Source organism: Schizosaccharomyces cryophilus, assembly GCF_000004155.1.
Source record: "Schizosaccharomyces cryophilus OY26 unplaced genomic scaffold supercont4.3, whole genome shotgun sequence".
In the NCBI taxonomy this organism is placed as follows: domain Eukaryota; kingdom Fungi; phylum Ascomycota; class Schizosaccharomycetes; order Schizosaccharomycetales; family Schizosaccharomycetaceae; genus Schizosaccharomyces; species Schizosaccharomyces cryophilus.
This window is the reverse complement of record NW_013185626.1, coordinates 699,433-723,298: the sequence shown is the minus strand read 5'-3', so window position 1 is coordinate 723,298 and position 23,866 is coordinate 699,433. Positions and strand designations below refer to the sequence as shown.

Here is a 23,866-nt window from a genome sequence, read left to right as displayed (position 1 = left end):
CTATTATGATACGTCAATATTCCCTTAAAAGCAAGAAACCGTTGATACTGTCTTTGAAACTACAAATAGAAAGTATCTATCTTTAGAAAAATGAAATGAGAATTATACGTAGCTACGAAACATAACTTAAAAAGTTTGTATATAAAACCACGATGACCAGAAGGAAGACATAGGTTCATCAAATCATAATAGAATTCATTTGTTCACTCTTTCTATGCACAAAATCGTAACGTTTATACGGCACATGGTAATAAATCATACATAAAGCATTAACCATGCAGAGAAGAGAAGGGATAGAGAAAGAAAGAAAATATGCCTGAACGAATTACTGAAAAGGTCAAAAACTTTAACTTTTAATGCTTGCAACGCAGCCCATTTGGGGGAAACGTTCCAGAATTACTCCTTCTTCTCTTCACCTTCCTCTTCACCGGCTTCTTCCAGTTCGGGTTCGCTACTATCCTCCTCGTCATTTTGACCACCCATGTTACCCAATTGGCTAAAGTCCATGCCTTCCATGCCGCCCATGCCACCACCTAAGGCACTCAAGTCAGGCATGCCACCAGCGCCGAAAGGATTAGCGGCGGCTTCAGGCTGAGCTTCTTGTTCATCCTCGTCGACCCAACGTTCGAAATCGGTACGGAGCCAGTGAAGACGAAGCTTCTCCTTAGTTAAACGAGGCCAAAATTCTTCTTGGAGTTCCTTTTTGTAGAGAACAAAGAAAATATTACGACCGGTAAGTGAGTATTTGCTGTTTTCTGTGTCTATTTCCTTAAAGAAGTCAATTTGAACAGCATAATGAGCAGCAGCTCCGGATTTACTGTCGATAACCAATTTATCAGATGTCAAATTAATTTTAGGTTCCACAGCATCAGGAATGACTACAGTCAAATAAATAACATTCTTGTCGGGGTTCTCCTTGTGAGATCTTTGAGCCCAGAGAACTAATGCAGTTAGTAAACCAAATCGCTTCCTCATACAGGTTTCAAGTTTCGAAACCAACCATTAGGCAACTCTAGTGCATCCATTTCAAATTAAAATGGTATCGGATGCATACAGTGAAGATTCATCTCTTCTACGCCATGGTTTTGTACACATACCTTCAGGAATTTGAGTAGTGCTCATATTTTTATAAGATCAAATACTTTCTCGAGTTAAATAGAAAAGAAATAATGTAAATCGTATGTTTCTAACCGGATTGATTCTATATGCCAGTAAATTGCTATTGCTAAGTTCAAGGGTTGTTCTTGGTATATATAGTAAGGGTTATGTCACCACTACAGGTATTTTCTAGAAAACTAACTACAGCACCTTCACGATTGTACTAGAAAAGTATTTGGAATCCTGTGTGTAAAACATTGTTCTATTACTTATTTTTTATTTTAATTTTATTTTAATTTTATTTTCAGTTTTTCGCTGTAAAACTTTGCAGTACCTTCAAACGGCTGTTGTTGCAACAAGATCATATCCAGAATAAGCGCTGTTTAAAAAACCGAGAAACGAGACGATTTTTGTGTTTGGGGATTCCATATAGATAGATTCTTTTTCTTACGAAGCCTTGGAAGAAGTGAAGTGGATCTAAGAAAAATTGAGCTGTAACTGGAGTTTTTATAGCAATTACGATTGCTTCCGAAAACAAATCTCTGAACAGCTTCTTTCAGGTTCAAACGTTATAACATATCAGCCCGAAAACTAGTTAGCTTTCTTTTTTTGGAGATTGTGTCTTTTTGACCGTGCATGCGTGAACGGAGTCGAACATACACTTTTTCTTACCAAAATGCAGACTGTACGTTCCTATTTGTTTGGTCCTACACCGCAAGAGCAGAACCGAAAATGGCAGTCGACTCTTCGAAAGGAACAACGAAACATTGACCGGCAAGTCTTGTACTTACAAAATGGTAAAAAGAAAGCTGAGGCACAAATGAAAGCACTTGCAAAGCAGCAGGATGTCTCAAATATGCGGGTCTTAGCCAAAGAACTCGCTCGAGCCAATCGACATCGCAAAAAGCTAGCGGAGTCAAAAGCCATGCTTGGAAGTCTTAGTATGCAACTCAATGATCAAATTGCGATGTACAAAGTTGAAAAAGCTATGCAATCAAGCACCTCTATCATGCAAAGTGTTTCAAGTTTAGTTCGTCTTCCTCAGCTCTCCCAAACCATGCGCAATTTATCGATGGAACTCACGAGAGCTGGTATTTTGGAAGAAATGCGTGACGAAATGATTTTTCCCGTCGAAGAGGAAGGCCTTGAAGAGCTCGATGACGAAGATGAAGAAATCAAAGAAATCCTATCACAATTCCAGCCGTCCTCTGTCAAACCATCTGTACCTGTTCCTAATCAAACATTAAAACCGGAACCGGAGCCTGTTCGTCCGTTAGAGCAAACATTGCCATCCGTATCTGGAGGCAATGGTACTCAGGAATACCAGGAAATTGACAACGAACAGTTACTGGACATTCGTGGAAAGCTAGATGCTCTCAAATCGTAAGAATATATTATGGTATCTTATGGCTTTTTTTATTTTTTACATGCTACGCAACGATCTTTACCTTTTTTCTTTTCTGTTAATAGAATGACGCTTTGATAACTTTCGTAATAATGCTTTTACTCTTGATGCTTTGCCATCCATTCGTTTTCCTCCTATATAATATTTTACTTCTAAATCATTATTATAATATCTCTTTTTGTCTCAAAATTGTATTTAATTTTACTTGCGATTTTGTATTTGCTCTTCCATCCTCCATACTTAGGTCTGACATAGGCGTTTTTTCTTGCACACTCCCAAATTTGTCTACAACAAGCAGTCGATAGCTTTTGTATCTTTGGACTGATTAATTATTATATTTTTTGGATAAAAGAATGTTAGTATTGTTTGGTCAACCAGAAAACTGGCACGAGCAAGACTTTCGTGCAGTTGATGATCGAGTCCGCGGAGGATCATCAACCAGCCATTTAACTGCTGAGAAAGATAACGATAGCAACTCTTATGCTAGATTTTGGGGTACTTTGGACACGAAAACTCTTGGTGGTGCTGGATTCGCAAGTCAAGCTACAAACATCCCTAACCGTAAATGGAACTTGAGAGAGTTTGATGGAATAGAGATTAATATTGCAAAGAGCGACAATTTCAAATACACATTTATTATTAAAGATGATCATCAGAATAAGGACGAGCATGAGCGCTCTACTTTATCGTATGAATATGACTTTTGTCCAGGCTTTTCGAAAGAGGACCAAAGTATTTACATGCCATTTTCCGAGTTTCAGCCTACCTTTAGAGGTCGTCCAGTTGAAGGAGCCCCTCCCTTGGATACTAGTCAAATCGTACAGTTTTCATTTATGATTCGAAGCTTTTTTGATTCTCAAAGCGGCGATTTCGAATTGCTTTTAAAGAGCGTTCGTGCTAAACCAAAGCATGCTTTCCAAGCTAGTCATTTTACAGAGAAAGAAGCTTATAGTATTGAAGAGAAATCTGACACAGGTTTTTGTTCTTATTGCTTGTGCCAGTGAGTTCGTATGCTTTATGATGATGATTGTTACGAGTTGTTTATGAATGGTTGCTACGATTGTAGTCTTAACGAATATATAAGCTTGTGTTTTAATAAATAATATTCCGTTTCAGGCCTTTTCTATTCCGTAAGCGAGAGGAACACAAAGTCCAACTTGCAATCCTGAAAAAGTGAGACTTAGCAAGCAGCTTGATTAAAATGGTTAAAACTACTTCATAGCCATCAATACTCAATAAACTGTTGAGTATAGATATGAACCGCTGACCGACTCTAGACAGCTATTTGAGTTTGACCCATCGATACAATCTAGGTATCATCGTGTTTGGAAACTTTTCATATGTTTTGCAGCTTGAAGTCAAAAGGACTTATATGTCCAACGTTCTTGGTACCTAAGGTTTTTTTAGAATACTAAAGGATGACTGATAATAGATACTCGTTTTGTCTGGAAATTTTAACAAATGAGTATAAAGCTCCCTCTACTGCATAATTAACTGTACATAGCTAGACGAGTAACTGCAATTGAGTCTTATGATAATTATATGCGATCAATAAGGAAAGCAAACTAAAGAGATATATACTTCATAAAAAAAATTTTATGTTAAGTTAACGAAAATGAAAATAATAGTTATTTCTGTTGGTGAATATACTACCCTTTGTGGGATAAGGTGAATTTTCTTGTCAAGATCAGATTTATAAATGTCTTTATTGTACATTATCATTTTCATATATAGTTAACGATTACAATTGTACTTGCAATCAACTATTTTGATTTTTTGAATGGATTTTATTTGTGAACATAAACAAACAGTAACAACAAACATTGACGTAATAACATTAGGAAAGGATAAACAAAAAGAAAGGCGAATTTCAAAAACAATGCAGGAGAATTATGCTTTGACAGAAATGGTACACGCTGGTGGACGAAATTTGGTACTTTTTGAATGAGAAGGAAAATACGAATCATACTCGTGAAAGCGAGAGGAAAGTTTCGGAGACTCTTGAAAGGAAACTTTTTTAAAGATACAATCACCTTTGTTTCCTTTAAGGTAAGGCTGTTTATCGACAAGAACGTTTTTTCGACCATGATGATCATCATAAGAGTAATAAAGGGTAGCTTTTTCAAATGTTGGATGAGCTTGAAAGTACTCCATTGCCTTCATTGCAGAGTATATGCTGTTATAGGTAATAGATCCGGCACTTTTTGGTTTTGAGAAATGGAAGCTTTCTATAGGACCATAAAGTCTGAAAACAGAGACAAGTTCGTTGCGAGTAATAGTCGGGTGAATTTTTTCAAAGGAAATGCTTCTAGATGCTCCATTAGCAATTGCGTATATTAGTTGATCAGTAAAAGGATTGTTAAATTTAGCCCACTCTAGTTTTATTGGGCGACCATGTAGGTAAGGCGGCTGTTTTTCATGATCGTGCAAGAAAATCTTGGCATCATAAGACTCCAGAAAAGTGACAAAACATATTTTTTTCTTTGAAAGATAGCGAATTTCTTCTAAAGGAAACCCTTCGAACAACTTGCTAATCTCTAATTGCTTGGTTGCTCTGTGAATATTGCTTAAGAAAAGAGTTCGGTTTTTCGAATAAGGGTCAAGATCAGAGACAAGTTGAATATCGTTGGAAGGCTTTGATATAATATCCATTCCATTGTATTCAGAGAAATCAGTAAAAGATTTTGCAGAAGTTTCAAGCGGCGAGCCAACAAGGGTAGGAGAAGTGAGGGCAGAGGAGCTTCTCGATGAGCAACTCTCAGTTGTTAGCTTTGGAAGACTACTCAAGTCATTTGCAGGGTTTTTATCGGCATGTTGCATGGGAAGAGAAGCAAGGGAACTGTCCTCGGAGAAGGATTCATATCTACTAAGGTTTTGTTCGGTGATTTCCGTATTTCGAGCTGTCTTTATTTGTGTATCTGTGTCAATTGAAGTAGAGGAAACAAAAGGTAAAGCTTTCTTTGTCACTGGGGTAGAATCATTATCAGAATAGTTTTTCACACCAGAAGTGGTTTCTTCAGAAGATTGGAGGGAATTTGATGTTGCATTAGAGTATTGTTGTAGATCTTTATCTTTAGCCTCATAGTCAACGAGGGCATGTGGTTTAGAATTCGGTGACAGGCTGTCATATGCCTGATCATTAATAGTAGAAAATATTGCATTCGAATCATTTGAGCTAGGGTAAATGGTGGGTATATTTCTGTCCTGTAGAGAATTACTTTCTGAAGGTACGCGAAGGGAAGAAGATGATGCATCTACATCAGCATCAGGAAAAATCGTAGTATTAGTGGATTCATTAGAAGGTTCATTTAAGCTTGACTTGGATGAATGGCAAACAGAGGAGGAGGTATTGGTGACGTTTTGTAAGGCAGCAATCTTGGAATGACATTCAAGAACGGAAATGGAGACGTTGGTTTTTGTAAAATCAGTGTTAGAGTTCTTTTGTAAAGAATTTTTATAAATAGGAAAAGATTCTTCGCTCGGTTTTTTGGGACTGGTATGGTTCTCTAAGGGAATTACTTCAGTCTCAGATATATGAACAGACTTTGCTTTTCCAGTATCGACAGAATTCTTATCTGTTTTTTCCTTAGGGATTGAATTAGTAGTTTCTTTATCTAGGACACCGTTTTCAGACAAACAAGGAGGGTTAGCTGGAATTTCCTTTTGCTCAAGTTTGGTAATAGATTTCTTGACTGGGGACTTTTTAGGGAAAGTATTTGCATGCGTTTGAGTAGAAGAGTGAGTTGACTTATGAATAATGGATTCTTCAACTTCAGGTTTAGTGAAATTAGAACCAGCAACAGTTTTCTCGACTTGGAAGTCAGTGGCGTAGTAGCGATCACATCTTTCATAAAAACAACAGCAATTCAAATTTTTATAATAAGGGTGGGAAGCAAGAGAATCGATGCAATAAAGCGCATCTGTGATGCTTAAGTAGTGGATGTAAACAGAGTCGGTTTTCGTGCAAACTGAAATAAGCTCGGCTTTACCGAGAGAACATAAAAGTTGAATCAAAGCTGCTTCGTCAAAATCAAAAGGAAACCCGGAAATTTGGACGTTTCTGCTAACAAATCCTCGATGACAGGCTTCAATGATGGATGGTTCCAAAGGCATAGGGTCGATAGTTGAGACAATGAGTCGCTGTTTCTTAAAAGTAAAATCGGTGTAACGGACGGCGTTATAGAAGTCAAGAGCATCAGCAGCGGAAAGAAAAGCAAGGAAGAGTTGGTTTCTTTCATAAATGGGGACAACACGTTCGAGAGTTCCAAATCGTCCAAGATTTAGAAATTCGGAAACATTGTAGAGAGATGGCATATTGTGAATAAGGACAGCACGATAATCCCAGTAACCATAAGGAAGAACTTGAAAGTTGGTAAAGTCATTTCCGTTGTTTCGATCAGTATCAGTAGCGGGTTGAGGATGAGGAGGTCGTTGAGTGATATCCATGCGAAAGTTGGCTAAAATACTAGCTTGTTCACTAGAACTGTTTTGGCAGAGAACATTAAAAGGTATGGGATAAGGCATTTGTGCAAAACTTACATTCATTGGTTTCATATGCGATTGCATAATTCCCATAGGAATGCTAGTAGGTACAGGAGGCATGTAAGGATTGCAATAAGTCATAGGAGAGAAGATAGGGCCATCCGTGGGACGGTTAATGCGAATGTTACGTGGAGCAGAAATGGGCTGAGAAGGTTGTTGCATGTTGGAAAGAACAGATAAAATAGCGTTTGAGAAGATAATAAAAAATAATAAGGATAGAAAGCTTGATGAACAGGCTAGAAAAGATAATTGTTGTTCTTGTGTTATATATATGTAAGAGAATTAAAGATGTAAGAACACAAGGATAAAAGAGAAAAGTAAAGTGAGTCGCACGATAAAGAAGGCTTGGTAAACAAAAGTTGATCAATTGCTTGTAAGATGCGGAAAAGAACGAAGAAAAGGAGGGTATTTATGCTTTTCAAAACAGAAATTGAGTCAATGTTTTGTAATCGAAAAGAACATAAAATCCCATTGTTTGTTTGTTTACTTGTCGCTTAAGTTTCGTCTAATGATGGATGATGCAGTATTGTTTATGAAAAGTAAAGCAAGTGATTCGCCTAGCTCCACATTTTCGCCACATTTTCTCCTCAAGGGGACAATAAACAGAAACTCAAATTGAAAAAAGCCAATAAATATATAGATTGGCTTGGCGCGTCCCACTTTTTTTTGCCAACGCATTTCTTTGTCTGTAAACAAAACGACATCGTTTACATTGAAGCATGCCTTTGTGGCGGGCAATGAACCAATTAGCTGATGACCTTTGTTTTTTTTTTTCGGTAGAATAAACAAGCCATCATCAGCTTAAAGTTTGATGTACTATTTCTCCGAAATGATTTTCTAAAATTCATAGACATGACAATCCCTTATTAAAAATCAAAATACGTGCTATTATATTGGTCAAGCTATCCCTGACATGTTACATCGGACGTTATTGCTAACGATTCGCTTGTGCTACAAATGGTTTCGTTGACTTTCATTTAAGCTTATCGCATAAAGGTAAACAATGGACAAAAGTTTTAAAAGTATCCCATAAGGATCCAACGATCAAATATCCAAACTTTTGGGTTGAAGCTGGATTATAAACAAACAAGTGTCATTTAGTCATACCCAGACATACAGTAAATTGTTTGTAAACAATCTATGGATTTGAAATGGAAACCAAAAGTAACCTTCGGCGACCCTAGTTCTATAGTGTTTTAGAAAAAAACGAATTCATTGGCGAAATTTTTCTATGGAAAGGAGCTTTATAATTTTCGTATCTTCGTTAAGGAATAAGCCTAATCTTCGTGCAAGCTTTTGTGGCACTAAATCAAAAAGTGAAATCCAATCGAACCTGAATATGTAGAGCTCTTCTTAAAATTATCAGTTTTCTAGGTAATTATATGAAATTGTCTCTTTCATACTAGCTTCGTTGACTAGACTTGCTGCCGGAAAGTGATAAGTTACTTAATACTTACAATAAGTTTTTCTTTTTTTCTGTTTTAATTAATAAAGACAGACACTTCCGAGTGAAGGTCATCGACATTATCTTCAACTAAAATAAGTGGAACATAAGCGAATACACAGTATGACTAAAATTTTCCTTTATTTGTAATATTTCGTGAAACGATTACTAAACATTGTATGACATCTTTACGAATGAATACGCTTATATAGTAGGAGCGCTGTAATGAAGAACTAGAATTGACGTCTAAATAATACTGTAATTAATTTTAGATTTTAGAGGGAATTTTTGTTTACACAAAAAAATCGTTAAAAATTTATTAGACCAACAAATGAACTTTCTTCGATACACACTGTTTGGAGAAGCCATTTGCTATTTAGCTAAAAGGAAACGTGATAAAGATGCGGACGAATTAACAAGAGTTGAGTCCCAAATATCAAGTTATACAAGGAAATCCAAAGAGAATGATGTAAATCAAAAGGAATTCATAGTTACTTGGAACGGAGAAAATGATCCTGAGCACCCGCAAAATTGGCCTGTACTGGTAAAGAGTTTGATTACCATTCAGATTTGCCTTCTTACATTTTCAGTATACGTTGGCTCTGCTATATTTACACCTGGTGAAATTGAGATGATGAAGGTGATGCATGTTGGTGAGGTTCCTATAACCTTAGGATTGACTATGTTTGTAGTTGGTTATGCTGTGGGGCCTTTAATTTTATCACCTCTTTCAGAACTACCACAGGTTGGTCGCTTAAGGATTTATTTGGCAACACTCTTTGTTTTTATTTGCCTTCAGATTCCTACAGCTTTGGGAAGCAGCCTTGGTGTGCTACTTCCAATGCGATTTTTGGCTGGGTTCTTTGGATCACCTGCTTTAGCTACTGGAGGTGCTACCTTGGCTGATATTTGGCAGCCAACGCTTCTTCCTTATTTAATATGTATTTGGTCTCTAGGCGCTGTTGGTAAGTATCGATATGAAAAGTAAAAATAAGGTGCATTTTTCTGACTTACTGTGTAGCTGGCCCTGTTTTAGGTCCATTGCTCGGCGCTGCAATGGTCGTGGCAAAAGATTGGAGATGGCAATTTTGGTTTTTGATGATACTTTGTGCTTTTAGCTTTATTTTCCTTCTTTTTTCAATGCCGGAAACATCAGAATCCTATTTGCTATACAAACGTGCAAAAGGCTTAAGAGAATCAAGGGGCAACCCGAGTTATGTCACAGAAGGTGAAGTAGCGTCTCGTGAAACAAAATTTTCGCAATTAGCCCTTGAAACTGTTTGGCGTCCCATTCACCTTAGTATCTCTGAACCAATCGTTTTATCGTTAAACATTTACATTGGTTTGATCTATGCCATCCTTTATCTATGGTTTGAAGCGTTTCCAATTGTTTTTCAAGGGGTTTACCATTTCACGCTTATAGAAAACGGCCTTACATATATGGGAATTATGGTAGGCGTTTTTATTGCGCTAGTTCTCTTTTATATTGGGCTCTATAAAGTTACAATTCCAAAGTATTTGGCTTCCAATGGCAAAGTTCCACCTGAAGAGATTTTAAAGTTTCAATTTGCAGCTACTGTCTGTTTTCCTATCTGTCTTTTCTGGTTCGGTTGGACCGGTCGTGCATCTGTTCATTGGATGTCGCCGATAGCCAGTACTGTGTTCTATGCCATGGGTACTTTTATAATGTTTCAAACTACGTTTCAATATCTCGCCTCTTGTTATCCAAAATACGTCGCATCCGTATTTGCAGGAAACGATTTATTTCGATCAGGTATGGCCGCTGCATTTCCTCTCTTTGCTCGTGCTATGTTTAATAATACAGGACCCTCTTATGCACCCGTCGGTTGGGGATGTACAATCCTTGGCGTCATATCTTGTATAATGATTCCCATACCCTTTGTTTTATACAAGATGGGTACGAAATTAAGAACAAGATCAAAATTCGCAGCTTCTTAATTTTGATATAATGAAGTAATGAAAACGTTATATGATTAATATGGTTTTTATTGTTGTTATGGTTTATGATATATACAGATATACAAATTGTGAAAATTCCTTTTGTTTATTTCGCCGTTATTTAGTTAATGCCGCACATTTTTAATGTTGTTAATAAGTTGCCGTTGTTGAAAAAAAAAAAAAGAAACTAAGGAATTTTCACGAAAAAAAAATTATGAATAGAATTGAGAATAGATTAAGAAATAGAAATAGATGATTATATTGCCAAATTCGAATTGGGTCTTTTTGAATTTATTAACTGTATATTCCATTACATTTAGTTGGCGAACTTTAATATATCAGTAAACAATTGTTTTGTTCGACAAGAAAAATCATTTTAACTGAAGGATTTGTCAGGAAAAAGTCGTTGTAAATAAACAAAATCCTCAATTCATTCACATTGTATTTCAGACTCACATCTATAATTAACGTTTATTTGTCTGTCCTATTTCAGGTGACACTGTAAAACAATATACCCTTTAGTATGATAGACTCCAAGTATGAATTGATCAGGCTAGGATTTTATCTGACAGTAATTTAAAATTTAATAAAAGATGATTTAAAAAATTAAAAATTAAAGTACAAAAAATGCTCCCGGCGAGGATCGAACTCGCGATTTCCACGTAACACACCTCCTCTGAGGAGTATCATATAAGCATGAGGCCTTAACCAGCTTGGCCACAGGAGCTATACGTATCAGCTCTTGAAGCATTAAGGTAATTATTGCCGAATACGTTTAGTGAATTCCAACGATACAATTCGTAGGGTAAATGCTTACGGTACTGAATATTGTTTTTTCCCTATACACATACATATTCGGTTGCTGAAGCAGAACATAGAGTAGATGGTATCAATGTAAATGAAAGAGCTCAAAGAATTATCTGATAAGTCTGATATCGATATGCATGCGGTAAACAAAAGAAGTAGCCCTGTACGGATTTCGCCGCAAAAAGCGAGAGCTCAAAGGAGTGCATGGGCGCATTTTCGCGACATGACGCGTACACAAAATCGAAACCTACAAACTATGCGACGTGAGAGTAAATGGAATGAATACCGAGGCGGAAATATAGAAATGAATCGATTTATAGATCAAAACATGCAGCAGGATTATGAAAAGCAACTGGAGTTGGCATCAGAAGAATATGTTTTGGATCCTGCCGAATTAGAGGCGGAACAAGAAGAGGAGTTGCAGGAAGTTCCTGTTGAATTTGAGTATGCAGCCTCTATTTGATACTTTATCCTCGTATTGATGGTGAAAATGAACTAAAGTGCTGGTCATTGGTCTTTTCACCGTCATATAAAAAACACATTGGATTTATTCCGTATTTGAGGTGAGGTGGATATCATGGTTTTTTTCGTTATTATTTATTTACAATTGCATGAATGAATGGATTCGGACATTATTTTTTTTTCAACTTTTCCTTTATGTACAAATGTAGTTTAGGACTCTTAAGGTAAACAAAAGTGAGCATTTGCAACCTTTTGAAAAGCGTATATGCGAAAGTTTTTATGCAGTAGTCAAAAATATTCGCAGGCTGAATCTATTGAAGAGGACAACCGGCCGCTGCGAACGAAGAGTCCATAAGGGAGGGTGGAAGCGGTTCTTCCTGAATTTCTTCAACTAGCTTTGCAATTTGTGGAGAATCACGTTGGACTTGGTAATCAGGATTTTCAAAAATGCCGATACACCGTTGGATCTTTAAGAATTGTTTTCCGTACGCTTCATTCTTTGCATTGTTCTCATCCTCAAAAAACACCTTATATTTTCCTTCTAAGTCTTTGAGCGGTTCGTAAAGGATATCTTTGCTCGTCACTTGAGACATGAGAGAATTGAGAGCATTCTCTAAAGCATCGTAATTTATACCTTCTGAATTGGAGGCTCCATCAGTTTCATGAGTATTCCCAAAAATAGATTGAAAAAGATCATTATCGTTTTTTAAACCCATCGATGCTAGTTTTTCCTTTTCAGATGCATCCGAATTTCCCGATCCTTGGAACTTATCCATCATGTCCTCAATCAAAGAATCAAGATTTCCATCACTTCCTTTTTGGTGATTCCTAGGTTCTTTGTCATTATCATTGTTATTATGCTCTTGCTTCCCTTCTTCCTTGTCGACTTTGGGAGGTAAATCAAGCTCGTCTAGAATGTCTAGTGGTTCATATTGTTAGTCTTATTTCCTCTATTTGTAACATTTTATGATACCCCTAGTACAGTTTGACCCCCAGTACAAACTTTTGGACAGCGAGCGAACTTTTGTACTTTTACTTGCGACATACCATCGAGTTCATTTACTTCGTTCTTTCCTTTGGAATCGTTTGAAACGCCATGCACGTCTTGACTAGAATTTGGCATTCTCAAGAAGCTTATTCTTGTTTGCTTTTTGTCTGAATATTGTTCGTCCAGGTCAATTTTCTTGAGTGAAGAAACCTCTTTAATAGAATATACACCAAATAAAACATAGGCAGAAAACCAGTCCTTCGTGAGGTCCAATCGAAGAAAGAACTTTCATTAAACTTCTATAAAAAGCTGCTCAAAATTTTTTATATAATTTTTTCTTCTTGAGTCCGTTCGTTCTGTCCTTTGGAACTTTCTGTTACCCAGAGAACTATTTGAATTCGAGGATACAATCCAGTTTCTTTCAAAAGAGAAGGTTTTGTCGGTTGGATGCACATTGATTAATCAAAACTTGTTTGTCTACACAATTTTCGGCTTACAATTGATTCAATCAATTTGATATTCAATTTATCGAGTAACCTTCAGTGAACTGCGCAGAAAACATCCAGTTCAGATGAAAAGTTCTTGACGTCTTTTCAAGCTTCTATTTTCGTTTCATTTGTTTTCCAGATTTTTGCTTGTTTGTTTACAGTGACTTTTTCATTCTAGTTTTATTTATTTATTTATACGCTCTAATAACCTAAAAGTTTATTGAAGTTAGCGTACTCCGCTAAATTTAGTCTATCGCATCGCCAAAGTTCCTTATTCCCTAAATACATTGGGGCCACTCGCAAACTACTCCTTCCATCTACCGTTTTCCATTACTTGGGTTATATATAAAAAATCGAAGGAAAGGTTGTTCGATTGCTCTTTTCATCCATCATTTTCTCGTAAGAAAGACATTTTCTTCCTTTCACGTATTTGGCGATATAATAAGGACTTCTTTTGGTTAAGTTTGAAAGTAGTATATATTTAATATCCCGGCTTTTCTTTGTATTTTAGGAAACATTGTTATTTACCTTTTTCCTTGATTCATCTGATATTCCGCAAATTCCTTTCGGTCTATCCGTAATTAAGAGGGCTTATTTGATTTTCAGATATTGTTCATTATCCAGTCTTAATTTATTTGTTCTTCATAATCCTGTTTGACTGTTTCTTTTTGCATAAACTTTAATATCTCTTCATTTCTTCCTCTCGTTTGCATTTGAACTTTTCCCTCATCGCTGTTGTTTTAAAAAAATGGAAGCGATTTCTTATTCTTACTTGAAAAAGCGTAAAGCTGATTCTGATGAACCTGTACTAAAAAAAGCTCGTCCATTGCCCGTTGGAAATCATTTGCCTTTACCTCGATTGTTTCAGTATACGGAAAAGCAACAGTTGCTATCCTTGCTACTTCAGTGCGTTGAAAAGCATCCAGATTTGGCACGCGATATTCGTGACAAATTACCCGTACCTTCCTTGGAAACATGCATTGACACTTTGCAAAAACTATCCAAAACGTTGCACTCTTCTTTTCCCTATGGTGGTGATAAAAAAGGAGAGTATGCATTTAATCGAATTCATGAAAAGTATATGGCTGTTTTACATGCTCTAAATGATCTAGTCCCATGTTATTTACCCCCTCATTCTACTTGTTTTGAACATAATTTTGCCTTCTTGGACGCTGCTACCAACGTTGTTCATCAGCTCCCAGAATTTCATAACCCCAATCATAATGTTTACAAAAGTCAGGCTTATTACGAGCTTACAGGAGCGTGGTTAGTGGTGTTGAAACAATTGGAAGAGCGGCCGATCCTGCCGCTATTGCCAATCGAAGAGATTGAAGAACATAATCAAAAATCCCATAACCGATTACAAGAAGCTGTTGTATATTTAAAGGAATTACGAGAAAACGAGCCAATTTTACAAAATAGAAACGTTGCTATTCAACAAATACAGGCACCACAAAATCACTTACATTATTATGGGGCAACGAATGGTATAAACATGGGAAACGAAAGCGGTATTGGATGGTTGAACATGCATCAATATATCTAAATTAGAATAGAAGGCCTATTAAGAAGCAAATAACGGCTAATAAAACCGCAGTTTGTACAGTGACAGTATTGTGAATTTGAGGTACAACTTTGGCACCGCTGGTAGGTCGACCAAAAGTGGACGTAGATTTTGTAGCTGGTAAAGGGGTGGTGTTGGATGTTCCAAAATGAGTTGATTTTGGTTCAGGAGGAGAAGTAGCTGCAGGAGAAGTAGCTGCAGCCGATTGGAACCGAGGATTAATCGGATTGGATGTAGGAGCAGAAGGGCTAGGAAACGTTACGTTGGGAGCCGTGGCAACAGGGTCATCCGTAGAAATAGGTGGAGCCGCCTTTCCAGCTACCCTAGGGGTAGCTGGAGCATCAACAGAGGACCGGGGCATTTGAGGAGGCTGCGTGAGGGTAGGGGAAGCGGCATTTGCAGAAGGCTGGCCTTGTCTGCCATAAGCAGCATTGGGAGCCTGAGAAGCGAAAGCGGCGTTGCTTGTAGTGCTTGATATAGAATTTTTGTGACGATTGTGCTGAGAAGTTTCTTCTTCAGAAGGATCTCCAAAAACACAACGGATCTTACGCTCATGAACGTCTTCTTTTCTTACTTGACTCCACTAAACGATAAGCAAGTTAGTAAGTACATATCGAGAGAAAAGGCGGTGCCTTAATGAGAGTGCATACAATTTCAGTAGTATCAATCCCTTCGAGTTCGGGTCTAAGTTCTGCGCTTTGAACAAGAAATTTATCACGGCACTTGGTATTTGGTGCTGGCTCGTGATCCAAAGGTTGCAAGATTACTATATATAACATTGTTAGGATAAGATAACAGAAAAAAGGCTTACCTTGAATCGTCGTAGACGAATTAGGCTCAATTCTGCCACCATTGGGACGCACACAATACTGTTTAGGAGCCGTTGTCTTGACTTTGAAGCCAATAGGTACCGAGGACGGGTTATCAAGTTGAAAATCACGTTTAACCAGTTGAGTAAGTGGTCTTGGAAAGAAAATTGAGTTTCTGCATTCAATCGACATATTAAACGATGCGGAGCCGAGAAATCACAACCAGGAGAAACGTTTATATAAAAATCCAAAACACAGTCTACACGAAGCTCACACAACAAGGCACAAAACACAAACACTTACTGACTATAAAGAAAGTGATTTTTTCGTCCAACAAAACTACAATTTCGTTCAACGATAAATTACTATAGCGTCTTTAGATCGTACGTTTCTTTCAATAGAACTTAAACAAGCAATTCGTTAAAGGAAACTGTCAAAAGAACAGCAAAATCGTGATAAATTATCTGGAACTGCAGTGAAGACGAAAATCGTAAAGGGAGAGAGTCACTCGTAGAGAAACAATCCGAGGGAGTGATATCATTTACGGAAGTAAAAGGAGGAATGAAAAACTTACATTAAGAAACGAACCGATATCGTAAAGTTTACGTCATCAAAAAAGTCTAAAAAAGAAAAATAAACAAACCAATAAAGAGAGAAAAAACAAATAAAACCAAAACAATACATCAAGAGGAGAATTTATTTTTAAAGAAAGATGAATGATAAAGGGTCAAGATGAAAAAAAATCACACCGTAAGTAGTGCGAAAATAAAAAGAAGGATTGCTTCAAAATTGTGTTCTCAGAGAAATAGACGAGTTTTAAAAGTCTGCATCCACTGTAAAAGTTCTTTTTTTAAAGAAATTCAATTGAAAATGAACGTGTGGCATTCATCTTGAATTGGATTTACGAGAGGCATGCTAAGCTGTCTACATCATTCCATGGCAACTTTTGGGTTTCTAGAAAGAACCAAACATAATAAAACCAAAGACCAACCGCTTCCAAAACACGTTAATCAGAAGGAAACCTTTTAGACTTAGCAGTATTGAACAGTTGATTGTACGCTGAAATTGTCATCAAGTCTGTAATCAAACAAATCCCACATTGTTCCATCGTTGCATCTTGTCTTATTTCTTGTCTCCATTATAAATATCCAGCAAATAAGAATGACACTGAAATGCTCTGATTGCGGAAAATTGCTTTCTTCAATTGAAATGGCAGAATTCCATGGCGTCAAGTCTGGCCATGAAAATTTCGAAGAAACTGAAGAACAGGTACGTGCTGAGCTGTAAGGAAAGAAACGGACAATCCTGGCTCTCTTATAGTATGGTTCGTGGTCTAGCTAACTTTGTGATTTTCTCTAGGTTCGACAACGATCTCCTGAGGAAATAAAGGCAGCTATAGAGGAAATGAGGAAGAAGGCTCAAGAAAAGAAGAAGCAACAGGAAGCTCTTGAAGAAGAAGATAAGAAGAAAAATTTCAGAATCCTTCAAAAGTCCAATGACGAAACGGCTCAGGCTATGCGACAGCTTCAAGACCAAACACGTCTTCGTGAGCTACAGAAAATGCGCCAACAAAAGCTTGAAGATCAAGAGCAGCGAAAAAAAATTTTGGCTGAAATTGAGGCTGATAAAAAGCGACGTGCTGCTACTACCTCGTCAGCGGCGAACAGTGCTTCTTCTACTACCGTCCCTTCTACAAAAAAGCCGTCTTCTACTTCTACCTCTGCTGCTGCGGATACCGCAGCCCCTTCTCGTGCTCCTCCGTCTTCAGGCCGTTTCTCTATTCGTCACCAGGGCCAAGTTTGCAACCTTGTCATTCCAGCAGAGCAGTCCCTACGAGATGTCGCGCAGCAAGTTTCTGAGAAACTTCAAGTGCCTTTGCCTACAGCTTTTATGACAACGTTTCCTCGCGCAACCTACGGCGCCGATGTTTTCGATCGTCCCATTTCTCAATTGAAAGGTATGTGTTATTGGCAATTCAAAGTTGCAATCGCAAAGGAATATATTCATATTATCTCTAGAGTACATGCTAATAAAACCATTAGACATCTTTCCCTCTGCCGTACTATTACCACACTGGCAGTAATGGATAAACTCTATAGGTAACATATATTTATATTGGGGGTTTCTTCTTTCTTCCAACGTTTGTTTAAAAGTGCGAGTGATGACGGTAAAGCAAAAATTGGTAGAAAATGAATATGTCTAAGAAAATCGTACTGAAAGCGCCAAAAATCCATGGGAGATTACCCTTAAAGTAATTCACATAATCTGCAGCGGGATACACCAAGATGCTCAACGTATAAGCCGTATTTCCTAGCATGGAAAGAATAAAGAAGATTATAGAGAGTCCTAAAGTTTGAGTTAGAAAATCTGCAGTCAAAACTGGAACAAGCTTTGTTTCATCACATACCATCGGTAGATTTCGATTTGTAATTCTTGATAATTTGAGGGAATCTGGCGACAAAGTATAAGATCGAGCTAATACAACCCGCTATAAAAGGCCATTTATTTACTTGATCGTCACTCTTATCGGAAGAGGCATTGTTGATTAAAACATTTCCAATAAAAGTCGTTATGAGTACAATACAAGCCATGAATCCAAATTGACCGCGAAGGGAAAGACGATCCCACCAGATCAAATTTTTATCTAACGGCTCATGAAGACCTTCTTCTAGTGAACGGCTTTGCAATAACGGCTCATGCTCATTTCTGGATTTGCGAAACGCTTTCCAACGATAGTAGTACACTTGTAGGAGCAAGACAAAATCAGCACCAATGTAATAAATCGCGAGTACTAAAACAGTTGAAGAAACATTTCCCCAAATAGAGCCAACAATGTTGAATACATCACCAACTAACCATAGAATGAGGAACAATGGTGAAATGCTATCACTCGATTGATTCTTGTAATTTTCCAGCAATTGGGGAATCAACAAAACAACCCAGCATCCTAATGAGAGTGCTCCTAGAAAAGAAGAAAAGTCAACTAAAAAATTCAATATGGATTCCGACAATTGGACTCCAAACATCTTGGATAACGAACAAACTAAAAATGGCAATTTCAACGGCTATCAACAATTGAGAGTGTCCAATGCAAAGTAAATGCTACAATCGCTTCAAATTTTTTGAATCAGTCAAGAAATTAGCACTGATCGCTGTCCTGGCACACACAAAGGGCAAAACGAAAACTACACCAAATATCTATCGGTTTTTGCCAGGAAAAGTAAACAGTAGTAGAAATGCAAACAATTTAATGCAAATACTATATGTAACTATATATTAGGGTATTTTTTGTTAGTATTCCACTAACAAAAAGATGATAGTAGTAGGCATGTAAGGAAGAGCACAGATATGAATGTCTACATATCGCTAAGCGTTCCATGATTGCCTTATTTCAGACAAGATAAATTCCAAGAAATTTAGTTACAGGCAGGGGTGAGAAAAAAAAAAAAGCCATGGACTTGATGATTCAGATGTTAAAATTCTTGATTCATGAAAAACTTTTTCAACATTCATAAACATGCTAAACCAATAGACAACAATTGAAGAAAAAACATCAATTCTAAAAGTATTTCGCATACAAATCGAGTAAGTAAGCTTGGAACGTTGATGCTCTTTTTTCAACTGAGTAGACAGGCTGCGTTTTTATCCAGCAAATTCAAAACAGGAAAGTATGAGAATGAAGAGAACATGAATAAAAATTTTGAAAATCATAAAACCGTTGTACTTGGGATTCATCGCCGTTCTTGTTCCCGACTAGTAGACACCTTTCCCGTAGTTATAAGTAAGTTTTGGTGCTTTTCAATTCGACTCGTGAAATACAAAACTTAGTACCTAGCTCTTTTAAACGCTTTGGCAACCTTGTTCTAATGCCAGCTTGCCTTCATTTTTCAGAAAACTCATAGAAATCCGTTAGTGAAGCTTTCATATTACATGCCTCAGAAACTATTCATAAAGCAGTTATAATAAGTCCTAAGGACGTCAAAAAACTCATGAGGGGACGTTTACAATATATTGCAACAAAATCGTGAGTTCGAAGATTGCAATTCTTCAAAAGCTTCAGTTTTCAAATCGAGCAAATTAAAAAACAACTTGCTTTATAAGAAGTTAAAAAGAAACCATATTTCCTATTCAAGGCTATCCTTCCGTCCTTTTGGAATCCTTCCCCTTGGTAGGGTACCTTCTTTCAAATTCCAGTACATACCAACTTGCCCTTTTACCCGCAAGGAATACGAAAGGCAACATCTACAAGGTTTTCTTCTTAAACAACTTCAACAGATCAAAATGGGAATTTTTGGTGGTAACAGTGGACCTTCAGTGTCTTCAGAAGACAAGAAAAATGTCTTCATGAAACAAATCCGTCAAGAGCTTGCTGTTGCTCAAGCCGGTGAATTAATCAGCGTATGTCAGATATCTTCTTCGATTTCTGAAGGATAAGAAAAGTAGAAAAAGAAACTTATTCTAACTTATTTTGCTAGAAAATCAACGAAAGCTGCTTTGACAAGTGTGTTCCTCAACCGGGAAGCTCCTTCAGTGGTAACGAAAAGGTAAGTGAAACTGATTCTGCACTGAAGTGTACTAGGATGTTATATTAACTTTTTCAAGGCTTGTGTTTCAAAGTGCATGGAACGATACATGGATGCTTGGAACGTTGTTTCTCGAACTTACATTTCTCGTATGCAACATGAACAAAAAAATCTTCAGTAGCTTCATAGGACATACGCTCAATATATTTACTAGTCAATAAATGCTTTCAATTTTTTATGGGTTATAGTCGACTGACCAAGAGTATCTTTATATATACTTAAGTATACTAAAAAGAGGGGGTTGGTTAGGAATATCTAATACAATATTGCTTGAAACATTAGCTGCTCCTCATTTCTCTAGTAGAGCATATCAAGACTTGTTTTGCTTTCGCTGAACTTCTTCAAGGAATGCTTTGGCGTTGAGTTTGCATTCAATCTGCTTGCAAAGCTCTTGTCGATTACTTTTGGGGACCTTTTGAAGAATTTCCAATCCACTGGAGCGTTCGACAACTTCCACAGGGACTAAGAAGTTCTTCAAAGGAAAGTTGTCAGCAATAGGCTTATTGGGAAGGACAAAGGCAGCTACAGCAGGCTTCATGCTGTCTTTACCTTTCTCTTTAGCAATGATGACTTTGAAAAAGTGAGTGGGGACGGCTACATTGGGGGGATTTCCAATCATCCGATAACGGACCTCCCATTGTCCTCTTTCATTCTTCTGTGGGAGGTATAATGGTCCTGTCATGATACTGACGGACTCGTACTTTTTGGTAAGGGATCTGCACCATTCTTCGAGATATGCCCAGTCTAATTTATCAGTTAGTAGGAATAACTATTTTGAGCTACCCGGAAAGACATGCCGGCATGTAAAGATTCACTTACAGTTTCTGTTGAACCCGTCACCAACTTGAGGACACATATTAGACAACAAAAATGTGTCATTCATGGCTTCTTGAGAGAATTTACAGTCTGCTGCAGGAGTTTGATGGCCACGATCATAACCACTACCCCTGTAATCTGAAAGCTTAGCTTGAAACATTTCAGGAATATTGGAATCAACATGAAACTCAGAGTATTTGCGATTTCCTTTTCTTTGCTCTAACAATTCCTCTGTAATTGTTTCGGCGGTCTACAGTCAAAGATCAATCGTTAGTGAAACAAGCCAAACCAAAAACAACCTGGATTCATTCCTCCAAATACGGGTTATCCATTTTTATATGATTTGTTAAACTTACATAATAAGGGTTGCGTGTTCTTCTATCAAACACAGACATGTACCCATGAGCGATTCTTTGATCCGCTACGGGACCAGGAACTCCATACTGCAGAAACTTCGCTGGATCAAAGTCGTAATTTGTATCATCTGGACGTACCGTAGGGTCCGTTCTTGACCTACGAGAAAACTCAACAGCATTCGCAGGTTCTTGCGCAGTTTTGATATACAAGTGTGTCAAAGAAACACCCGATATTGTACCGACTGCGAGCAGGCCGATAGATCTTAAAATTTTACTTGACATGATTCCATATACAGGAAAATGCTAAAAGAACGTTCGTTAAATATTATTTCAAGGATGTTTTGAATGGTGGGTAACATGGAAACTTGGGTAACCGTTTGTTTACAATGGTTGCACTGTACTAAAGAAGGGTGATTGATGAAGGAAAGGTGCTATAGAAGTTTCTTTTCATTCACTGTCTATGTTATTGTAAGAAATTAAGTAATTGGGTTGCTTTTCTTTTCAAGCCCAAACTTGTTAGAAGAGTGAGTACATCGAGCGAGGAAACCGATAGATGTACTTTTTAGCACATTGATTACTTTCCCAAATATTCATCTAATGTCTTTTTGGCAACTCATGAGCAGACAAAGAAGTAATCAGTATATAAATATTTGTTAGCAAATTGTAAACAGATGTTAAGCGTTTATAATGGAACTCAAGCTGTCCAATTATGAGAAAAAAAAAAGAATGTAATAGGATTGCTCTTCAAGTTTTTTGCCATTTAGCGACATTAAGAATATATCATTAAGAATCATCAAACTCAATAACCGAACCTTTTCTATATCATTGTTCTTTCTTTCTTTTTTTTTTTTCAGAAAGAGCTATTTTAGATCCGTGAAATAAAGCCAAGAGAGGCTGATGAAAGCCCAAAAAACTCCCCAAGCTGAATAAGTACTTAGAAGCATTAATGGCAAGAATTCGTATCGCCCACCAAATACAAGGTTATGAAAAAATATGTTATAAATAAACAAAGGAACGAACCCAGCCACATAAGCAAGATTAACTCTGTTAAGCAAGAATACCCTTCTAAGAGGAACAGGAGCACATTTATCAAAAGTCAACAGAACAGCGACCCATGCGCCAGTGAAAAGATATTTGATGGGAGCTTCTTGAGGGGTAAATATCAAAGGAAGCAAAGAAATATAACCCGCAACGGCCAGCGGACGGAAAGCCTCCAAATAACGACGATCTATTAAAGACAGAATACTACAAATGTTAGTCATCATGTTAATGTAAGACGATAAATAAAAAGAAAGCTAACGTACCTGAAAGGAATGATGACAATCATGATTGCTTTTTCATGAACATGCCAGCCAAACAAAAAGCTGATCCAACCACACAGTGTAGTGGCTCCAACAAATACGCGCCACGTAGGACGGAAAAACAACTTGAGTAATACGCAACTTTGCAGAGCCAGGCATAAATAAAAAGTAAAAGAGGGAGAAATATTTGGCAAAACTGCAAAAGTTGTGTCACCGACTAGCCCACGCGTAGGAGCGTTTGTAAAAGGTACCTCAGGAAAAGAATATCCAAGACGAGGCAAGAAAGCATAAGCAATCCTGTCAAAGAAGGAGTAAAGTGCCCAGAAATTTGGTGCCCAATAAGCATGGCAAAGACCTCTAGAAAATGGAAAAAGTCGAGAGAAGACCTGTGGTGTCTGTCCCATATAAATCCATGGACCAAATGCTAAAAGGAAAATACTACTAACAGTGAGTCCTAGCTTCATAGTGTTTAGTACTTGTGGGCGAAATCCGGATATGCTAAAACAATACACTCGTAAAAGGTATATAAAATAAGCTGGAGCAATATATAAAAATATATGCTTGAAGCAAAGGAGTGTTGTAAATACTGCTGCTGACATAAGTAGTCGATTTTGCTTGGTTAATATAAGAGACCAGATCAATAATCCAAAAAGAAAGCCATTATACTGGAAATGAATGTGATCTATCAAAACAAATCCAGGAGATAAAAACGTGTCTATTGCCGTGAGTACAGCGTTTCCTCTACTATTTTCAGGGTAAGAATAGACATATTCTCGTAAGGCCCAAAGAAGTACCAATTCAGAAATAATAACTGAGCTTCTTTGAAATATAATTACTGAAGGAGACGCATAGTTCAAATTATACGGGTTCAGCATTTCTGTGTCAAAACCAAGTAATTTTGCAATCCAAGAAAGAACAAATTCGAAATATGCAAAAAATGGAGGATAATCCAATGTCCACTCTGAAATTGCTGAAGTATACCATTGAGAAATGGGTAATGAATGAGTTATTGCTAACCAATTTCTGTGAACCTCAAAGTCAGTGGAGCGATAGCATGGAAAAAGCAGTATCTTCATAAAAGTACTTGCAATGGCTGCATTATACAGCATAGAAAGCCCGGCCATTACTGTTTAAAAACCACGTTGACAAAAAATTCATAAGGAAAGAGTTTGCTCGTATGGTAGTACTAATTCTATTATGTTTGTTAGTATTATAGCATATTGTAATATTATACAGTTTTTGCT

At 37.2% G+C, this 23,866-nt stretch overlaps 14 protein-coding genes and 1 non-coding gene across 15 annotated transcripts; 7 read left to right on the top strand and 8 right to left on the bottom strand.

Annotated features, from left to right (window-relative positions):
- Window positions 1-39: 39 nt before the first annotated feature.
- On the bottom strand, window positions 40-1,296 carry SPOG_00334 (uncharacterized protein). Its single transcript, XM_013167843.1, has 2 exons — window positions 1,098-1,296; window positions 40-941 (listed from the first exon to the last, which is right to left on the bottom strand). The coding sequence occupies exons 1-2, from the start codon at window positions 1,120-1,122 to the stop codon at window positions 397-399; spliced, it is 570 nt and encodes a 189-aa protein (XP_013023297.1). The 5' UTR covers window positions 1,123-1,296; the 3' UTR covers window positions 40-396.
- On the top strand, window positions 1,289-2,723 carry SPOG_00333 (vacuolar sorting protein Vps24). Its single transcript, XM_013167842.1, has one exon. It carries the CDS (start codon window positions 1,775-1,777, stop codon window positions 2,483-2,485), a length of 711 nt encoding a protein of 236 aa, XP_013023296.1. The 5' UTR covers window positions 1,289-1,774; the 3' UTR covers window positions 2,486-2,723.
- SPOG_00332 (CIA30 family protein) lies at window positions 2,649-4,301 on the top strand. The gene has a single exon (XM_013167841.1). It carries the CDS (start codon window positions 2,857-2,859, stop codon window positions 3,505-3,507), a length of 651 nt encoding a protein of 216 aa, XP_013023295.1. The 5' UTR covers window positions 2,649-2,856; the 3' UTR covers window positions 3,508-4,301.
- Window positions 4,166-7,407, bottom strand: SPOG_00331 (uncharacterized protein). Its single transcript, XM_013167840.1, has one exon. It carries the CDS (start codon window positions 7,205-7,207, stop codon window positions 4,394-4,396), a length of 2,814 nt encoding a protein of 937 aa, XP_013023294.1. The 5' UTR covers window positions 7,208-7,407; the 3' UTR covers window positions 4,166-4,393.
- A 1,309-nt stretch (window positions 7,408-8,716) lies between these two features.
- Window positions 8,717-10,624, top strand: SPOG_00330 (spermine family transmembrane transporter Caf5). The gene is made up of 2 exons (XM_013167839.1): window positions 8,717-9,454; window positions 9,511-10,624. Exons 1-2 carry the CDS (start codon window positions 8,821-8,823, stop codon window positions 10,446-10,448), a joined length of 1,572 nt encoding a protein of 523 aa, XP_013023293.1. The 5' UTR covers window positions 8,717-8,820; the 3' UTR covers window positions 10,449-10,624.
- Window positions 10,625-11,076: 452 nt separating this feature from the next.
- Window positions 11,077-11,175, bottom strand: SPOG_16223. The gene has a single exon. It is a non-coding gene; the product is annotated as a tRNA-Ile (tRNA).
- Window positions 11,176-11,301: 126 nt separating this feature from the next.
- SPOG_00329 (uncharacterized protein) lies at window positions 11,302-11,887 on the top strand. Its single transcript, XM_013167838.1, has one exon. The coding sequence runs from the start codon at window positions 11,347-11,349 to the stop codon at window positions 11,716-11,718; it is 372 nt and encodes a 123-aa protein (XP_013023292.1). The 5' UTR covers window positions 11,302-11,346; the 3' UTR covers window positions 11,719-11,887.
- Window positions 11,780-12,931, bottom strand: SPOG_00328 (Pex19 protein family). The gene is made up of 2 exons (XM_013167837.1): window positions 12,765-12,931; window positions 11,780-12,636 (listed from the first exon to the last, which is right to left on the bottom strand). Exons 1-2 carry the CDS (start codon window positions 12,838-12,840, stop codon window positions 12,029-12,031), a joined length of 684 nt encoding a protein of 227 aa, XP_013023291.1. The 5' UTR covers window positions 12,841-12,931; the 3' UTR covers window positions 11,780-12,028.
- A 570-nt stretch (window positions 12,932-13,501) lies between these two features.
- Window positions 13,502-14,966, top strand: SPOG_00327 (tethering factor for nuclear proteasome Cut8). The gene has a single exon (XM_013167836.1). The coding sequence runs from the start codon at window positions 13,942-13,944 to the stop codon at window positions 14,737-14,739; it is 798 nt and encodes a 265-aa protein (XP_013023290.1). The 5' UTR covers window positions 13,502-13,941; the 3' UTR covers window positions 14,740-14,966.
- On the bottom strand, window positions 14,569-16,042 carry SPOG_00326 (MSP domain-containing protein). The gene is made up of 3 exons (XM_013167835.1): window positions 15,569-16,042; window positions 15,408-15,523; window positions 14,569-15,340 (listed from the first exon to the last, which is right to left on the bottom strand). The coding sequence occupies exons 1-3, from the start codon at window positions 15,756-15,758 to the stop codon at window positions 14,741-14,743; spliced, it is 906 nt and encodes a 301-aa protein (XP_013023289.1). The 5' UTR covers window positions 15,759-16,042; the 3' UTR covers window positions 14,569-14,740.
- Window positions 16,043-16,248: 206 nt separating this feature from the next.
- On the bottom strand, window positions 16,249-19,980 carry SPOG_00324 (G-protein coupled receptor Stm1). Its single transcript, XM_013167833.1, has 2 exons — window positions 17,974-19,980; window positions 16,249-17,912 (listed from the first exon to the last, which is right to left on the bottom strand). Exons 1-2 carry the CDS (start codon window positions 18,590-18,592, stop codon window positions 17,713-17,715), a joined length of 819 nt encoding a protein of 272 aa, XP_013023287.1. The 5' UTR covers window positions 18,593-19,980; the 3' UTR covers window positions 16,249-17,712.
- On the top strand, window positions 16,532-17,733 carry SPOG_00325 (zf-C2H2 type zinc finger protein/UBA domain-containing protein). The gene is made up of 3 exons (XM_013167834.1): window positions 16,532-16,835; window positions 16,926-17,523; window positions 17,609-17,733. The coding sequence occupies exons 1-3, from the start codon at window positions 16,728-16,730 to the stop codon at window positions 17,647-17,649; spliced, it is 747 nt and encodes a 248-aa protein (XP_013023288.1). The 5' UTR covers window positions 16,532-16,727; the 3' UTR covers window positions 17,650-17,733.
- SPOG_00323 (TIM22 inner membrane protein import complex subunit Tim13) lies at window positions 19,829-20,308 on the top strand. Its single transcript, XM_013167832.1, has 2 exons — window positions 19,829-19,964; window positions 20,042-20,308. The coding sequence occupies exons 1-2, from the start codon at window positions 19,848-19,850 to the stop codon at window positions 20,156-20,158; spliced, it is 234 nt and encodes a 77-aa protein (XP_013023286.1). The 5' UTR covers window positions 19,829-19,847; the 3' UTR covers window positions 20,159-20,308.
- Window positions 20,238-21,618, bottom strand: SPOG_00322 (endodeoxyribonuclease Pnu1). The gene is made up of 3 exons (XM_013167831.1): window positions 21,322-21,618; window positions 20,969-21,215; window positions 20,238-20,893 (listed from the first exon to the last, which is right to left on the bottom strand). The coding sequence occupies exons 1-3, from the start codon at window positions 21,601-21,603 to the stop codon at window positions 20,460-20,462; spliced, it is 963 nt and encodes a 320-aa protein (XP_013023285.1). The 5' UTR covers window positions 21,604-21,618; the 3' UTR covers window positions 20,238-20,459.
- Window positions 21,619-21,741: 123 nt separating this feature from the next.
- SPOG_00321 (glucosyltransferase Alg8) lies at window positions 21,742-23,865 on the bottom strand. Its single transcript, XM_013167830.1, has 3 exons — window positions 23,857-23,865; window positions 22,626-23,814; window positions 21,742-22,566 (listed from the first exon to the last, which is right to left on the bottom strand). The coding sequence occupies exons 2-3, from the start codon at window positions 23,744-23,746 to the stop codon at window positions 22,182-22,184; spliced, it is 1,506 nt and encodes a 501-aa protein (XP_013023284.1). The 5' UTR covers window positions 23,747-23,814; window positions 23,857-23,865; the 3' UTR covers window positions 21,742-22,181.
- Between the last annotated feature and the right edge of the window lies 1 nt (window position 23,866).

What these genes read in the sequence shown, in the direction of transcription:
- SPOG_00323 (XM_013167832.1), top strand. Translation starts at nt 19,848, where the DNA reads ATGGGAATTTTTGGTGGTAACAGTGGACCTTCAGTGTCTTCAGAAGAC. An exon ending in AAGCCGGTGAATTAATCAGC is followed by an intron (nt 19,965 to 20,041) that starts GTATGTCAGATA and finishes TTATTTTGCTAG; the next exon opens with AAAATCAACGAAAGCTGCTT.
- SPOG_00324 (XM_013167833.1), bottom strand. Translation starts at nt 18,592, where the DNA reads ATGTTTGGAGTCCAATTGTCGGAATCCATATTGAATTTTTTAGTTGAC. An exon ending in CAAATCGAAATCTACCGATG is followed by an intron (nt 17,913 to 17,973) that starts GTATGTGATGAA and finishes CTCAAACTTTAG; the next exon opens with GACTCTCTATAATCTTCTTT.
- SPOG_00334 (XM_013167843.1), bottom strand. Translation starts at nt 1,122, where the DNA reads ATGAGCACTACTCAAATTCCTGAAG. An exon ending in CACTACTCAAATTCCTGAAG is followed by an intron (nt 942 to 1,097) that starts GTATGTGTACAA and finishes TAACTGCATTAG; the next exon opens with TTCTCTGGGCTCAAAGATCT.
- SPOG_00331 (XM_013167840.1), bottom strand. Translation starts at nt 7,207, where the DNA reads ATGCAACAACCTTCTCAGCCCATTTCTGCTCCACGTAACATTCGCATT.
- SPOG_00333 (XM_013167842.1), top strand. Translation starts at nt 1,775, where the DNA reads ATGCAGACTGTACGTTCCTATTTGTTTGGTCCTACACCGCAAGAGCAG.
- SPOG_00325 (XM_013167834.1), top strand. Translation starts at nt 16,728, where the DNA reads ATGACACTGAAATGCTCTGATTGCGGAAAATTGCTTTCTTCAATTGAA. An exon ending in TCGAAGAAACTGAAGAACAG is followed by an intron (nt 16,836 to 16,925) that starts GTACGTGCTGAG and finishes GATTTTCTCTAG; the next exon opens with GTTCGACAACGATCTCCTGA. An exon ending in TCCCATTTCTCAATTGAAAG is followed by an intron (nt 17,524 to 17,608) that starts GTATGTGTTATT and finishes TAAAACCATTAG; the next exon opens with ACATCTTTCCCTCTGCCGTA.
- SPOG_00328 (XM_013167837.1), bottom strand. Translation starts at nt 12,840, where the DNA reads ATGCCAAATTCTAGTCAAGACGTGCATGGCGTTTCAAACGATTCCAAA. An exon ending in CGAAGTAAATGAACTCGATG is followed by an intron (nt 12,637 to 12,764) that starts GTATGTCGCAAG and finishes ATGAACCACTAG; the next exon opens with ACATTCTAGACGAGCTTGAT.
- SPOG_00332 (XM_013167841.1), top strand. Translation starts at nt 2,857, where the DNA reads ATGTTAGTATTGTTTGGTCAACCAGAAAACTGGCACGAGCAAGACTTT.
- SPOG_00322 (XM_013167831.1), bottom strand. Translation starts at nt 21,603, where the DNA reads ATGTCAAGTAAAATTTTAAGATCTATCGGCCTGCTCGCAGTCGGTACA. An exon ending in GAACACGCAACCCTTATTAT is followed by an intron (nt 21,216 to 21,321) that starts GTAAGTTTAACA and finishes CTTTGACTGTAG; the next exon opens with ACCGCCGAAACAATTACAGA. An exon ending in TGACGGGTTCAACAGAAACT is followed by an intron (nt 20,894 to 20,968) that starts GTAAGTGAATCT and finishes CTGATAAATTAG; the next exon opens with ACTGGGCATATCTCGAAGAA.
- SPOG_00329 (XM_013167838.1), top strand. Translation starts at nt 11,347, where the DNA reads ATGAAAGAGCTCAAAGAATTATCTGATAAGTCTGATATCGATATGCAT.
- SPOG_00330 (XM_013167839.1), top strand. Translation starts at nt 8,821, where the DNA reads ATGAACTTTCTTCGATACACACTGTTTGGAGAAGCCATTTGCTATTTA. An exon ending in TTGGTCTCTAGGCGCTGTTG is followed by an intron (nt 9,455 to 9,510) that starts GTAAGTATCGAT and finishes CTTACTGTGTAG; the next exon opens with CTGGCCCTGTTTTAGGTCCA.
- SPOG_00326 (XM_013167835.1), bottom strand. Translation starts at nt 15,758, where the DNA reads ATGTCGATTGAATGCAGAAACTCAATTTTCTTTCCAAGACCACTTACT. An exon ending in TTCGTCTACGACGATTCAAG is followed by an intron (nt 15,524 to 15,568) that starts GTAAGCCTTTTT and finishes TGTTATATATAG; the next exon opens with TAATCTTGCAACCTTTGGAT. An exon ending in GGATTGATACTACTGAAATT is followed by an intron (nt 15,341 to 15,407) that starts GTATGCACTCTC and finishes CTTATCGTTTAG; the next exon opens with TGGAGTCAAGTAAGAAAAGA.
- SPOG_00321 (XM_013167830.1), bottom strand. Translation starts at nt 23,746, where the DNA reads ATGGCCGGGCTTTCTATGCTGTATAATGCAGCCATTGCAAGTACTTTT. An exon ending in ATTGTCATCATTCCTTTCAG is followed by an intron (nt 22,567 to 22,625) that starts GTACGTTAGCTT and finishes TAACATTTGTAG; the next exon opens with TATTCTGTCTTTAATAGATC.
- SPOG_00327 (XM_013167836.1), top strand. Translation starts at nt 13,942, where the DNA reads ATGGAAGCGATTTCTTATTCTTACTTGAAAAAGCGTAAAGCTGATTCT.